This window comes from Heteronotia binoei, chromosome 18 (assembly GCF_032191835.1).
Source record: "Heteronotia binoei isolate CCM8104 ecotype False Entrance Well chromosome 18, APGP_CSIRO_Hbin_v1, whole genome shotgun sequence".
Lineage (NCBI taxonomy): Eukaryota > Metazoa > Chordata > Lepidosauria > Squamata > Gekkonidae > Heteronotia > Heteronotia binoei.
This window is the reverse complement of record NC_083240.1, coordinates 14850321-14866049: the sequence shown is the minus strand read 5'-3', so window position 1 is coordinate 14866049 and position 15729 is coordinate 14850321. Positions and strand designations below refer to the sequence as shown.

Genomic DNA, 15729 nt, shown 5'->3' with positions numbered 1-15729 from the left:
GCACCTGAGTGTCTAAAAAAAGGGAATTGTACATTTTGGGAAATGATTAGATTCTATTCGGCTCCATTATGGCTGCTGCTGCTGCTCAGCATGGTTGTCCAACTGCTAAATCTATATGGACATAAGAAACTTGCTATCTACCAAATTGCATCAGTCCACCAAGACAGATCCAAGTAGGCAGCTGTGTTGGTCTGAAGTAATAGAACAAAACAGGAGTCAATTGCACCTTTAAGACCAACTTAGTTTTATTCAGAACGTAAGCTTTCGTGTGCATGCACACTTCTTCATTCCTCATTCCTCGTCTGAAGAAGTGTGCATGCACACGAAAGCTTATGTTCTGAATAAAACTAAGTTGGTCTTAAAGGTGCAATTGTCTTCTCTCTAGCTCTTTTGTATTTTAGGGGGAGCAAAGATTACCCCAGGCCCTGTTACCAGAGATGGTTTTAGCCGGCATTCGGTCTGGGAACACCTTCTGCATGCAAATCTCATGCTCTACCTTTGAGCCATAGCCCTTTCCAACATAATAAGAGAACAACCCTCCACGTGAACCTATGAAGCTGCCTTACACCAAGACTGATCATTTGCCCATTTAGTTTAGCATAGTCTACTTGAAATGGTGGTGACACTTTTCCTGAACTGCAGGGAGAGAAGACTTTTTCCACAACACCTGCAATGACTTTTTCCACAACACCTGCAATTTTTCCACAACACCTGCAAGACTTTTTCCACAACACCTGCAAACCAGAGACGCTGGGGATTGAACCTAAGGGGAGGGACGGTGGCTCAGTGGTAGAGCATCTGCTTCGGAAGCAGAAGGTCCCAGGTTCAATCCCCGGCATCACCAAAAAAGGGTCCAGGCAAATAGGTGTTAAAAACCTCAGCTTGAGACCCTGGAGAGCCACTGCCAGTCTGAGAAGACAATACTGACTTTGATGGACCAAGGGTCTGATTCAGTATAAGGCAGCTTCATATGTTCATAGGACTTTCTGCATGCAAAGCAGGTATTGTAAGCAGCTTTGAATGTCAGTAGCATGTTTCCAGATCTAATCATTGTTACATACAGCAATCGCATCATGGCCAAGGAGAAAATACAGAGGCAGATTATCATACGCTTGGGAGTGGGGGGGAAGGGTCATGTATTGAACGGAAGTGTCCTGGGGGTGCCATTCTCACCTTCCAAACTAGGCGGCATGTTTCCAGCAGGGTAAGTGCTTTCTTTCATGTACATCAGCAGCTCTTCTCCTGGTTCTATTTCTTTAATAACTTTATAATAAATCTAGATATTTGCAAAACAAAAAGAGAGACACAAAGAGAAAAAAAATTAAAACTGCAGAACCATTTGTGTTTTTGTTTCAAGTTATCTGAAGTGATCTGGCAAAGAGGATTCTGATACTGGCCCGCTGGTCACTATTCCTGACAGCTGAATGTGATTTTATAAACTTATTATGCCTGTTGTTTCAAATTTTTTTTAAAAAAAATCAATCTTGCTGCTGCACTGAGTTGATAAAATCCATGATTCCTTGTTTTGCTGCACCACATTCTGTCTCTGCGTAGTGAATTTTTCATGCAAAATATACTCATTTCCCAACATTTACTTGTGCATAAGTAGATCAGCATTATCCGTATTTTAAACAAACACCATATGTACCATATGTATAAATACCATTTAAACCGCATATTAAAACCATACAATACATGCAAACAAGTCTACTAAAACAACAGCTAGAAGTAGAAAACTGAAACTACTGATTAGAATAGAAATGGAGAGACATAAAAACAACAAAAAGGGGAGTATTCATTCATCCCTACAGATGACTCTTCCCTCTTCCTGCTGTTCTTACTCCATGACTGTCCAATTTTCATATAGGATAAAAACCTCAGTAGGTACCTAAACCCATCTCATTTATGGCTTAGCCACATGACCACTTGGATGTAGTTGGGAGTCACAAGTTCAATTGACTTCTTTGTGTTTGGTGCCTGACCTTGGGAAAGCTCACCCCCTGAAGATGTGGAAGTCCTGGCTCACCAAAGGATCCTCCAATCCAAATCCATTGCTGTCATGCTGGCCATGTGGGATAAGAGATATCCTGGATCTGTGGCCAACTTTCTATTGAGAAGCCTCCCTGTAAGATGCCATGAAGCCCCTATAAGTGTTGTGATCTAAAGCTCTGCTCAACTCTTGAGAGCCAGTCTGGTGTGGTGGTTAAGTGTGCAGACTCTTATCTGGAAGAACCAGGTTTGATTCCCCACTCCTCTACATGCACCTGCTGATGTGACCGTGAGTTAGTCACAAGTTCTTGAAGAGCCAGTCATCTCAAGAGCAGTTTTGGTCAGAGCTCTCTCAGCCCCACCTACCTCACAGGGTGTCTGTTGTGGGGAGGGGAAGGGAAAGGAAATTGTAAACTGCTATGAGACTCCTTTGGGTAGCGAAGGGTGGTGTATAAATCCAATCTCTTCCTCTTCTTCTCTTCTTCCATGGAACACCACATGAGCTGTTCCCCATTTCCTTCAGGGCTGCAGAACGTCCCATACATTGCCCATGAAAAGCTAAATACTGCAGTTAATTTACTATGCTTGTGTATGCTATCTAGATGCTTTCAAATTCTTGTTGCTTTCCCAAATTCTTCCCAGCTTCACCTTCAGGAAGCCTTGAACTCATGACCTTGGATATGTACAGGGAATAACTCCAATGACCACATGGTCTTCACCCAGACAGGGCTTTCCCCATCAGTATCGAGTGATTGTCTCTGAATGCATCGGTCATAATGTGAGTTTGGGATGTCCACATGCATAAAGCGAATGAGGAAAGCTCCCTGCTTATACAGCAGGGATGGTAAAGGTCTACATTGCTTTGAAGTTCTGTATTCTTTTGAGTCAGAACGCTCATGGCTATTCATCATTCTCCATGTCTGATGTGAAAGCTGCAGTCACTGTTGCAGATAAGCATCCCAGATGGACAGTGGGTTTGCGATATGTCAGCCCCCAGAAATAAAAAAAAATAAGCAAGTCAGAAAATAACAGAAATGCTGACCTGGTGGTCAAAACAACATACAGTCATGCAATGAGATATGGCTAACCTTCAGTTCTACATTATACAATTAAGAGAGGTTTTGTGTTTGAAATGGGGCTAGGGATTGATTTCTTTTCAGTTTCGGGTACAGCTGAGAAGGCAGTGGGCAGTCCCTTATGGCAAATTCCCTCATCTTTGTTTGTTTGTTTGAGGGCATTTTTAATGGTATGCCATTTTTGCATTGTGCAGTTTATTACCCTATTGATATGCTACGGATGTGAAAACAGGTGACGTGTTTAACAGCAATATTATTCCACTAACACGGGGATGGGGGGGGGGAAGCAACATTTCATCCTGAGTACTGAGAAACCTTAAAAGAAAAGTGAACTTTTGAATACCCTCAGAATTGTCCCCAAATTTGGTAATATCCCTGAATGTGATAAACAATACTTTGGGTGATTATGAGACTGAAGTCAGTCTGCCTTCTGAAAAGATTGTACGCATCCTGATGACAGGAGGCAGAAGTATTTAGGGAATTTATTTTTTTATAGGTTTAAGATTTATTGGATGTATATCCTGCCCTTCATGCCGAAGAAGGCTCAGGGCGGCTCACAACCAATGTATTTATTTATTGTGTTCGATTTCTATCCTGCCCTCTCTGCAAGCAGAATGGCTGGTTTTACACCTATCTCAAGTGAAGATACCATACAGCTCTGTCGTTGCTGGGATCTTTTGATACCCGCACTCCTATTTCTAAATGGTTCTTGGAGACCCTTCACAAGAGGTCTTCTGGAAAACCTAGCCAAGCATAAGCTTCATTCTCCTTTCAGTTCATTACACGTCTGAAAAAGACTTCTCTGAAAATATGCAGAATTCCCCTTGAGAAACAATATTTTTTTCTTAAAAAAAGACTTATTTATTTGTCATTTTTAGGACTTTCTACAGCTACATATACAATCCATCTTTCTAAAGAGTACTAAATACCAGTGATTTCATTTCTCTGGATTCATTCCTGTGTCTTCCCCTTGGTCAAAATTTAGACGGTAACCTTCTTTGGGGCAGGAAAGTTTCTTTATCGTGTTACAGAATGAAGTCTTTTTATAAAATAAAGTCTATGGTTGCGGGCAGGGGTCATTTTGTAGAAAAATAGGTGGTGGGGCTCATCCAGGGATTGTTATGGAGCTGCACCTACTCTTCAATGGACAAGGTGGGAAGGAGGAGGTGGAACTCTAAGAAAGGTTCAGGAGCTGTGCTCCTGTGAGCTCCCGCTGAATCCGAGGCCTGGTTTTGGGATACAGCTACTGGGCTGAAGTTCTGGGTCTGCTCAGACCTCCTGGGAATCCCAAGCGTGCCATCTTGAGCTGACATGGAAGAAACGTATGATAAGAAATGGAATAGTTTGCACTGTAATCCTAAACAGTTATACATTTCTACATCCATTGAACTCAATGGGCTTAAAGCATGGAACTCTGTCAAATCACTAAAACTGAAATGTAAGTTGACGGGACTCTAAACATACATAAATAAATGAGAACCAAACATAAAAACATATTGTAATAAGATAGGGTTGCCAAGTCCAATTCAAGAAATATCTGGGGACTTTGCGGGTGGAGCCAGGAGACTTTGGGGGTAGAGCCAGGAGACATTGGGGGCGGAGGCAGGAACAAGGGTGTGACAAGCATAATTGAACTCCAAGGGAGTTCTGGCCATCACATTTAAAGGGACAGCACACCTTTTTAAATGTCTTCCTTCCATAGGAAATGATGAAGGATAGGGGCACCTTCTTTTGGGGCTCATAGAATTGGACCCCCTGGTCCAATCATTTTGAAACTTGGGGGGTACTTTGGGGAGAGGCACTAGATACTATACTGAAAATCTGCTGCCTCTACCTCAAAAAACAGCTCCCCCAGAGCCCCCAAAACCTCCAGATCAATTCCCCATTATACCCTATGAGAATTGATCTTCACATAGGGAATAATGAAGTGCTCAGCAGACGTTTTTCTCCCCCCCGTTTCTGGCAACTGAAGCGACGGATTGGCGTCTCTACTCGCAAGTTGCTGCCAACTTCTTCAAAGTAACACAGACACCCCATCCCAAGAGGAAGCCTTTCAATCGGAGACTGAAGCCTCCAAAGGCACATGATCCTCTGGGGGCGGGGCTTCCCCCCGCCGGCCAGCTGACTGGGGGCGGGAAGTAGCCTGGGAAAGCGGAAGAACCCCCGCTGGGACCTGGGGATTGGCAAGCCCATAATAAGAACATAATTTGTTTATGAGGAGAAAATGGGTTGATTGTATTTAAAGGACTTTCTGCTGCAATACAAATTCTGATCCTTGAGAGAGGGGGTGTCTGTCCTTGCTGTCCCCTTGGAGTAGAGACCGGCTACTGCTCATGCTGAGGTCTTTTCTGTGGTGGCACCTCAGGAATGGCCTTCCTGAATTTGTCAAGAAGGCCTCAATTAACTGGCAATGGTCCAAGGCTGAAGGATTTAGGAGGGCATTTGGCTAGAGTTCTGATACAAGTTATATATATGATCAGGGCTTTTTTTGTAGCAGGAACTCCTTTGCATATTAGGCTGCACTCCCCGATGTAGCCAATCCTCCAAGAGCTTCCAGGGCTCTCAGTACAGGGCCTACTGTAAGCTCTTGGAGGATTGGCTACATCAGGAATGTGTGGCCTAATATGCAAAGGAGTTCCTGCTGCAAACAAAAGCCCTGTATATGGTATTACTGGACTATGTTTTAGTGTATTTGTAGCTGGGTGTACTAAAGTACATGGTATTTTTTAAGATAACATTGATAACTGCCTTGAATCCTATCTTTGGGGAAAGGCAGCATTTAAATGCCACAAAAAAAAACAACTTCCTTTCACTGACTGAGGCGTCTGGCAGGGATGGGGTGGGTGGGAAGATTCCTTCTTCCAGAGTAACATTCAGCTGAAGGGAGTTGTAGGACACAACTCATTGTTGATAATGATACTGGTTGTATATTTTGATAGGACAGATCACGCTTTCATTCTGAGATGGCCTTCTTTCTAGTCTTGGCAGTTATGCCCTTGTAAGAACTTTGGCTTCAAGTGGACTTACAAAGGTGTAACTCTGTCTAGGCTTTTCCTGTTGACAAATTTATTTGAAATTCCAACAGCTTTCTTTCTTTCTTTCTTTCTTTCTTTCTTTCTTTCTTTCTTTCTTTCTTTCTTTCTTTCTTTCTTTCTTTCTTTCTTTCTTTCTTGTGCCTGACTATGACCTTTCAAATTCAGCTTGGAGTTTTCTTCAGACAATATTTGGGGGGGCACTTCTGGATAGCCATGAACGTTGCTAAAACTGTCAACAAATGAATCATTCAGGGGATGATCAGCACCATCCTGTCTGAAAGAAAGGCACAGAATTCCACTGGTAGATCACCAGCGCTTACTGTTTCTTTCACATTTTTAAGCGAATACAGTTTGACATATCTCACCCACACTGAAGCAAGGAACCTGGCAGACATTTAAATAAATTGATAAGGCACAAACCACAGGCTGCTGGTGTTTAAAAGCTACTTAAAGTGGCTTTATGTTCTAGGTTTTAATTTATTTTTAAAAAGGCATTTATGTTTTCTGAGGAATACATGTCAGGGTCATCCTTGTTATTTCCACCAGGAAAAAAAAATATCTCTGTTTCAGTTTCACCCGTATGAATCAAATCTGTGATTCTGTTTCTCTACCATTGCCTATTTACTCACCCCAAAATTTCCCCAGAAATTGTATACGTTTTGCAGCGCTGTTCATGCATTAATAAATACATTTTAAAGATATAAATGATGTACGCTGCATGTACAACTGTACAACTAAAAACAGTACAACATGAGGACACAATACAAATCAGTCTATAAAACCAACTGAGAAAAGCACAGAATAGAAAATATTGGCAAAATCAATAATTAAAACGAACAAAACCAAATTATTCTATCTACTTATTTCTGACGCTTATGCATTCTCATCTTTTCAGCTCACCCACAAGAGGGCAGCCTTTACCAATTAAAATCACATTTGTCAATGAGAGACCCCTTTTAGGATAAACCTTTACAGTCTCCCCCCCCCCTCCGTTTTCTTTTCGTTTAGTCCTGGCTTCAAGGCCATCTCGTAAAATATACCTTTAAGGCAACTAGTTAAGAAAGCTGTCCTGTCTCAAATAAGCCAAAACTCTGAAATAAAACAACATAAATGTTTCCTGTAAAACACGCACACATAAACAAACGCGGCACCCAAAATTGATTTCAAATTCGAAAAGAGGGAACCACGAAATATGTTTTCCTTATACAAAGGGCATCTCTCCTAAACCACAATCGTCATATTTGATGTGAGAGCAGAGTTCTAAGGATATTAGTCCACTTTTAAAAGATCATGGATGGTGAAGAAGAGTTCTGTATTATCTCGGTCCACCATCTGAGACATTTTATGGTCCAATAAACTTATTTCACTTCAGATGAAATCCGAAGGTTTATTCAAGGAGTCTCCAGGGGTCTAAGCATTCCCCAGGGGGCTCCCTTCTACCCCAAGACAACAGAATTCTGCATACCATCTGGAAGAACTTCTGAAACTTTCCTGATTTTCAGGAGACTGTGTGTGCGGCGGAATAGGCTGACATTCAAAAATATGCATGTAAATTTTTGACAGGGATGTGGGGTGAGCTTGTGGGATTCTTGGGATCTGGGCCCCACTTGGGCTGCCTTGTTCTATGAAAAGGGAGGCCTTTGACAGCCCCCACTGCACCCCACCCTGAGGTCATGTCACACTGCACATCAGAGCTTTAAAAGACCCAGCAGAATGCGGACAGTCAGACATGCACAATGAGTCAAGGAAAAGGGGGAGAGAAGGAAAGAAAAGGAAACCTGAATTAAAGAAAAGGGCTCGAAGCAATAAAATTTCTAACCTGTTTTTGTTGCGAAAGTTTTCCCACCGGAGACACCCAAGTTAAATTTAGATTGTCCCAGTGTGTTATTCTGGAATCAAGAGAGCAGACCACAAAAACCATTCTCTGTGCGATTAGGACGAGACGGCAGGCATTCTAGGCCAGAAGGGAAGTGGGGGTGGGTGTGGGGGGTCTACGCTGCTGTCTTTGCAATGACATCAACCCAAAATTTGCAGCATCCCTCTCTTGCAGAAGCTCTCCTTTGCTCAACCCAGTCCTCGATTACCTAAAACTTAATCTCTCAGACACACCCACTTGCTTTTTTATCAACCCAGCCTCCCTAACATCAAGAACGTCAAGAGAGATTGAGGCCCTGCTGAAAGTCGAAGGAAAAGGAAGTTTGGGTTACAGGAGCCAACAGTCCTGAGTTTCAAACAGGCTGGGAAAAAAACCCCTTTTTATTTGTATTTAGGGAGGAGGGCGGGGGGAGCAACACCTTTCTTTAATACAGCGTCTGGGATGAGAAGGCATCGAATGGTAAAGATTTCCCTTTGTTTAACTATCAGAATACAAAGCATTTCCAGGTATTTGCAAACATGACATTCTGTCGATTTGGGAAACGTTTGGTGAGAGAGCTTGCAAGTAATTTGCTTTGTGGTTTTAAATATAGTCATCATTTCTGTTCTAACTTGAAGATTTCTAAAGCAGCTCAAAAGATTAAATTCCAGGCCAACTTTCCAGAGAGCTAGTCCATTTATTTAAATGAGGCAGCACACATTTCCCCACAAACATTGATAGAAGCAGACTAGAAGAGCAATTTCTGAATTAAATAATGGCCCCACTTCACATAGCTGAAGCAAGGGCCTCTTTGCCTCTGAGGGCACGTGCCACAATTCAGCGTGTTAGAACTGCAAGGGACCACGAGATGCTTTGTTCTTTGCCACAAATGACCTCATCACATCGAAATTGCTGAGCAGCCAGGTTAGAACTGATAAAAGGAAGTACTTCTTCACCCAAAGGGTGATTCACTCATGGAATTCACTGCTACAGGAGGTGGCGGCGGCTACAAGCATAGACAACTTCAAGAGGGAATTGGATAAGCATATGGAGCAGGGGTCCATCAGTGGCTATCAGCAACAGCTTATCATTGGAACTCTCTGTCTGGGGCAGTGATGATCTGTATTCTTGGTGCTGGGGGGGGCAACAGTGGGAAGGCTTCTAGTAGGCTTGCCAATCCCCAGGTCCCAGTGGGGGTTCTTCTGCTTTCCCAGGCTGCTTCCCGCCCCCAGTCAGCTGGCCAGAGGGGGAAGCCCCACCCCCAAAGCCATCATGTGACTTTCCCCCTTCGGAGGCTCCAGTCTCCGATTGGAAAGGCTTCCTCTTGGGATGGGGTGTCTGTGTTACTTGGAAGAAGTTGGCTGCAACTCGTAAGTAGAGATGCCATCCCTTGCTTCAGAGTTGCCAGAAACGGGGGGGGGGGGGGGGAGGGGAGGAACGTCTTCTGAGCACTTCATTATTCCCTATGTGAAGATCGATTCTCATAAGGTATAATGGGGAATTGATCTGGAGGTTTCAGGGGCTCTGGGGGAGCTGTTTTTTGAGGTAGAGGCAGCAAATTTTCAGTATAGTATCTAGTGCCTCTCCCCAAAATACCCCCCAAGTTTCAAAACGATTGGACCAGGGGGTCCAATTCTATGAGCCCCAAAAGAAGGTGCCCCTATCCTTTATTATTTCCTATGGAAGGAAGACATTTAAAAAGGTGTGCTGTCCCTTTAAATGTGATGGCCAGAACTCCCTTGGAGTTCAGTTATGCTTGTCACACCCTTGTTCCTGGCTCCGCCCCAATGTTTCCTGGTTCCCCCCCAAAGTCCCCAGATATTTCTTGAATTGGACTTGGCAACCCTAGCTTCTAGTGTCCTGGCCCCACTGGTGGACTTCCTGATGGAACTTGTTTTTTTTGGCCACTGTGTGACACAGAGTGTTGGACTGGATGGGCCATTGGCCTGATCCAGCATGGCTTCTCTTATGTTCTTATGTTCAGCCACGAGAAGGCAAATTTTAAGGCCTGTCAGTTTTGCAGAAGTGTTGATAAAAAAAACCTTTAGAATTATTAACGATAAATATTGCATTTATTTGCATCTTAAAGAATGATTTGGATCTGGTGAATTTGATGGTACCATAAGATGGGAGAGTCGAATGAGGTATTTGTAATAAAGGAGAGAATGGACGACGATGACAATGATGATGATGTTACCATTGTGCCAGTTATCACTGGAGCCCTTGGAGCCAGGGCTGGCCCTGCTGCTAGGCAAACTAGGCGATTGCTTAGGGCGCCAGCCTTCTGGGGGTGCCGAATAGGATGCCCCCCCATATGACTCAGTGACATTATCAATGCAGAGGGGAGTGCCAGAAGTTAGCCTCGCCTAGGGTGCAAGATAGTCTTGGGCCGGCCCTCCTTGGAGCAGTGTTTAGAATTCTCAAGAATAGCCCAGGCAAGCCCGATCTTGTCAGATCTCGGAAGCGAAGCAGGGCCAACTCTGGTGAGTATTTGTATGGGAGACCTCCTTGGAATACCAGAACTTGGAAGGCAGGGACAGGCTTTATTCAGCCACCTCCCTGAATATCCTCCAGGCCCCCAGTAGGGGTCAGTCACCCAAGGTCACCATGACTTCTGGGTGCACATACACACACACACACGCATACAAACACACACACAGACACACATAAATTCAAAAATGCCAAAGAGAGAGAGAAAGACCTGGGCATTCCAGGCACTGAACAAATAACACCAGTTCAGCTCCAGAAGACCGTGTTGCTTGGAACAGGAAGAATCCTGCAAAACCACCTCTGCAATTCCCAAGAACTTGGCTACATCTTGAATTGAAGAATGCTATCTACCAGTCAAATATCTGACAATAAGCATTATTATTGTTGTTGTTAGTCAATTGCTCCTGGGCTTATATTTGGAAGACACCGGCAGAACTTGGCAACAAGGACTAGTTATTCATTAAATGTTTGGGGGGTGTGTGTGTGGAAATGTGGAGTTCAGAATTCTTAGATAATTTTATATCACTCCTTAATCCAGGAATACAGAGTCAGAGGTGAATTTCTAGTTATTTATTTATTTATTTATTCGAGATTTATATCCCGCCCTTCCCACAAGTGGCTCAGGGCGGCTTTTGTTGTAACTATTCAGTTTCCAAATTAGTACTTGATATTTAACAAATGTTATATGCCTAATTCCCCCCCCCCCGCCTTTAAAGATGAACAAACTATTTATCCTAGTTGTAGCTGATTCAGGCTCTGGCTGAATTAAATGACCAAAAGGAAATCTGAAGGAGCTGGGTGGGGGGTTAATTCTGCCCACTGAGGACAAGGTTCAGACTGCATCAGGCAAACAAAGCAGGATCAATTGTGTGTCTTCACATCACTTGAAGGCTTAAAATTCAGGGAGCAAAAGAACTCCCAGCATTCACTGGCGTGATGCAAACTTAGATGGTTTGAGGAGGTTCTTGTAAACTGCAGGATGAAATTGGGGCTGTTGAACACCTTCGGTCTACAGGCAAACACTGACAGAAAAAAACAGACTTCAGTATCATTGCTTGTTGTTTAGGAGTTTGTGATTAGGTAGTATGCAACCTAAACAGATTTATACCTTTCAAAATTCTTTGACTTCTATGGACTTAGAAGGCTGTAACTTTGCTTAAGATGGCAGTGGCATTTTTTAAGTTAACTTCAACTAGCATTTTTGTGATGCTGAAGACTCAGGATGGTCAGCGACCTTCTGAATGGTTGTAAAAGTTTTAATTTTTAATTAAATTTTAACTTTAATTAAATTTAAAGTAATAATAAATAAAAATGGTGATAACGGATCTAGTGGGGAAATCTTTGGTATAAAGTAGAGCACTGTGTAGTCTTCTTCGTAAATCTTTCTAAATTGGTTCAATTTATACATTTTGATGAATACATTACAATCGATTGGTGTAAAAGGGCAGGATTAAGACTTTTTACAGGGTTGGGCATCCCCATTTACAATACATTTATACAGTCTGCAAAATTATATATATAAAGTCAAAACTACTTCAAGACATCAGGGACACCCATTTCTTTGAGATGACCAAAAATTTCATCCCCTAAACCACAATAACAAAGCACCCCAGCTATACTTGGAACTGAAAGAATTAAAGCACAGAAATTCAAACTCCTGGTTCGGAAGGTCCTAGAAATCCTGAAGAGGGGAAGTGTGGACACAGGTTCATCAGGGAAGGTTAACTTGCCAGAGAAATGGAAGCTTTAGCACTGGTAGGCAAAACTAATCAAACAAATTTTTCAAACCATATCACAAAAACCTCAGATGTAGACTCTTTTAAGAAATGCCAAAGCTAAATCAGAAAACAGAATTTCCAATAGTATAATAATAATAATAATAATAATAATATTTAATTTGTATCCCGCCCTCCCCGCTGAAGCAGGCTCAGGGCGGCTCACAACACAGGTACTTCAACAATTAAAACAATACATATTATACGTACAAAACATATTATAAATTAAACATTTATAAAATTAATCATCACTGCGATTAAAAAGCATTCAAGATTAGATTAATATGTATTGTTTATTTATGTAATATGTATAAAGTATCTTCCAGATACATTTTTTAAAAAATTGCAGAAGTCATCCCTTTCCAACTGGGTATGCCGTACTAACTAATCAGTTTAGAACTTCCCCCCTATTATGGATCTAGGAGACTATATGCTGATGCCGTGCTCATGTTGGATGATGCATCAGTTTTGAAAGGAAGGGAAAAGAGATGTTCGACATGTGCTTTCATGTTTCCAGTAAGCTTTCTGCTTGGATCGGGAAAAGAAACAGCATCGAGAGAGCATTAGGAAATCCTCATGCATCAAGCAACAAAAAACAGAACTGATGTCGCCTCTTAAGGGATGGTTAAAAAGAAAGTGGCTTGCACATGGCCCAGTACTGTATTCCCATGGAGATGATGATACATGTTAGTAAATGCAGAAATTATTTAAAGAACTGGAATATCATGTGCAATTTACCAGAATACTCAGTTGCATCAGAATGCCCCTCTGGAAGTATTATTTTGAGGCTGCCAGTAAATTTCTTAAGATTCCCTCTTCTTTTTTAAAAAAAATCAAATTTTCTCCTCTTTTCAATATTCAGTGGAGTGTCTATATACTATATGACATTATTATAATTGGAAACAGAAATACAAATTTTGAAGAAAGATATATTTCCCCCTCCCCCCCACCCAAACATCCTTGAAAATAACGATGGCATTTCATACTGGGATAAACCTTTTACCCTAAATAAAATGACAGATTACAATGCATCCACTGTAATTCTGCTTTGTTCAATTATGGTGGGACCCTCCCAAACCCCCACTCCCCCAAAAGGGGAAAGCATTCAAAGATGATGTAGAATAATGCCGTTGTTGTTTTATGTCACTACAGGAAACAAAAAGAACAAATAGAGAGACTAGCACAATGAAAATGGAGCAGCAAACTTTGAAATGTGCTGCATGAATGTTTCAAAAGAAACATTCAGTCCGGGGCCAAACAGCCTCCAAAGCTGTCATTCTCTCCGCAAGATACAATTTACATCAGAGGCCTGACTCTGTGTGTCCACAGTTTCAGAGAGATACATAGAGGGGAGCTACTAGAGGCAGGGTTCCCCCCCCCATGGTGGACCTTTCCATAACCCCCTCTACCTGGCATAAGATCAGATGTCCTTTCAGTTCCAGGTTAAGGCTTTTTATCTGCTTGAACTTGGTCAGCTGATTTTTCTCACTTCCTTATTTTTTTTGTTATTGTTGTAGGCTTACTTGTTGGATCTTGCTTATTTGCTTTTAATTTTATATATGAGGATTTTTAAAGTACAGCCGTTAACTATCTTAGAAGAGTTTACATACTGATCTTGAATGTTATATATATGGAAGCTGATTTTTTAGTTGAACTTTTATTGGCTGAATATGCATATCAATTTACTGATGCACAGTGACAAAATGCATACCTCAAATAAAGAAAAACACAGATTCACTTCACCCAAGGGGGGGAAAAGCCCCTAAAACTTTGATTCATAGTAGTTGTGCTGAGAAATCTGAAAACAAAAAAAATAATTTGCAGAAATATGTAAGCCCTTTGAGTAAAAACAACAAAAAAGTTTGGCTTCAAACAATGCACCCGCATTGGTAAAAGAAACTGGTATTAATGGTGTTTATTGTTCTTGCCCTTTATTATGAAAGAATCAACCTACTAATTCTTGCCATCGTTTTACTGAACTTTTCGTTTAGCAGAATCTATTGAAGTTCAAAGCTGGAGTTGTTGTCAGCAGGCTTTTCAAACCATCAGGCCATGTTTTGAATTGAATCTCTTGGTGGGGAGGGGTATCTTTACATGCAAGAAAGGCCACTGATTCATTTTATAGATGATAAATAATATGATTACCCTTTATAAATATAAATTTTGTTTTGTACATATACTAGAACAGTACTCCCCTCCCCCTTTTTAAAAAGTTTCTGCAGTGACAGTTATTAAGGGAGATATTGTTATATCAACATCAGTTTTATTGGAGTGCTTCCTGCTGATTTCAAAATGTTACCTTTCGGACTGACCTTTTTTGAGCGCTCATAAAAATATCTACAAGTCCTTCCTGCCTTATTTATTCATTGAGCACAGTTCAATGGGAAGCGGCTGAAACACCACCCGAAATAACCAGCTCAGCTCTACATAGTTTTGCGGAATAGCTCAAATATTCACATTCGCTTAAAGAAGGGGAAGGGCATCTTGGGCTGTGGTTTAATCTGAGATTCAGTATTTGGGATTTTGTATTTCAGAGAGAAAATGCATTTACTTATGCATTTAAAATGCTTCTATCTGGTTGCTCAGAAAATTATTCAAAGCAGCTAACAATGATATGATGTAGCTCTTAATTAAAACTGCAGCAACAACATAAAACTGTCAATTCATTTAACGATATCTTCATGATTTGAACTCAAATGGAAAAGTGAATTCCCCTTTGTTTCTGCACTTTTGCTAATGTTTTTATTTATTACTTTTATTTATCACATATTATTATATGTCTGCTTTCAATGCACTTTAGCAGTCACTTTCAAGTGGATTTTGCTGTTCCACACAGTAAAATCTAGTTGCAAAGTGTATTGAAAGCAGACTAAAAGTGTATTGTTCAATGCATGTGGAAGTGCCAAGCTAATTTCTTCTTTTTTTAAAAAAAAAATAGGTGTTTGTTTTAATTAAATAGCACAAAGCTATCTAAAATGCTGCACCTTTGGTTTGGGGTGGGGGGAGTTGGTTTGGAAAGACAGATAGGTGGTTGTTTGTCTAACATCTTGTTTTATCAGTTTTCAGGAGTACTTTAATGCTGTTGTGGGGGGGGGGGTTAATACACATGATCTGAATGATAAGCCACAGCAAACTGTGCACTCTGTAGGAAAAACTGGAAGTTAAAAAAGCGAATGAGCAGAAAATCTCTCAGGCATCAGTTCCAGTTCAGAAGCAAGATCAGGTGATTCAGAGCTTCAATATCCAGGTGAGAATTCCCAGCAACTCTTCCCCTAGTGAATAAAAGCTAATAATGTTTCAGGAACTTATAGGACAATCTCCAATTTCACAGCGGGGGATACAGGGTGGGGGAGGAAGTAGACTGTGGTGCAGGTGTCACTTTCTTACCTGCCCATTGTCTTCCCATCAAGGAATAGGGCATCATCTCAGAAGGCTCTGGGGTAATAAAAACTTCAAAGATGATCCTGTTTAGGGGGTCACAGAAAACCTGAAGGGAGTGGAGAAGAAAA

The 15729-nt window shown here is 41.5% G+C and overlaps 1 protein-coding gene and 1 non-coding gene across 3 annotated transcripts in view; one reads left to right on the top strand and one right to left on the bottom strand.

Annotated features, from left to right (window-relative positions):
- PRDM16 (PR/SET domain 16) overlaps positions 1-15729 on the bottom strand; it is a 608720-nt gene that overhangs the window by 67485 nt on the left and 525506 nt on the right. For both annotated transcript variants that reach the window (XM_060259378.1, XM_060259379.1), the window contains exon 5: positions 1174-1276. In XM_060259378.1, coding sequence (XP_060115361.1) covers positions 1174-1276 — 103 coding nt within the window. The remainder of the gene's footprint in view (positions 1-1173; positions 1277-15729) is intronic.
- Positions 778-844, top strand: TRNAP-CGG (transfer RNA proline (anticodon CGG)). Its single transcript has one exon. It is a non-coding gene; the product is annotated as a tRNA-Pro (tRNA).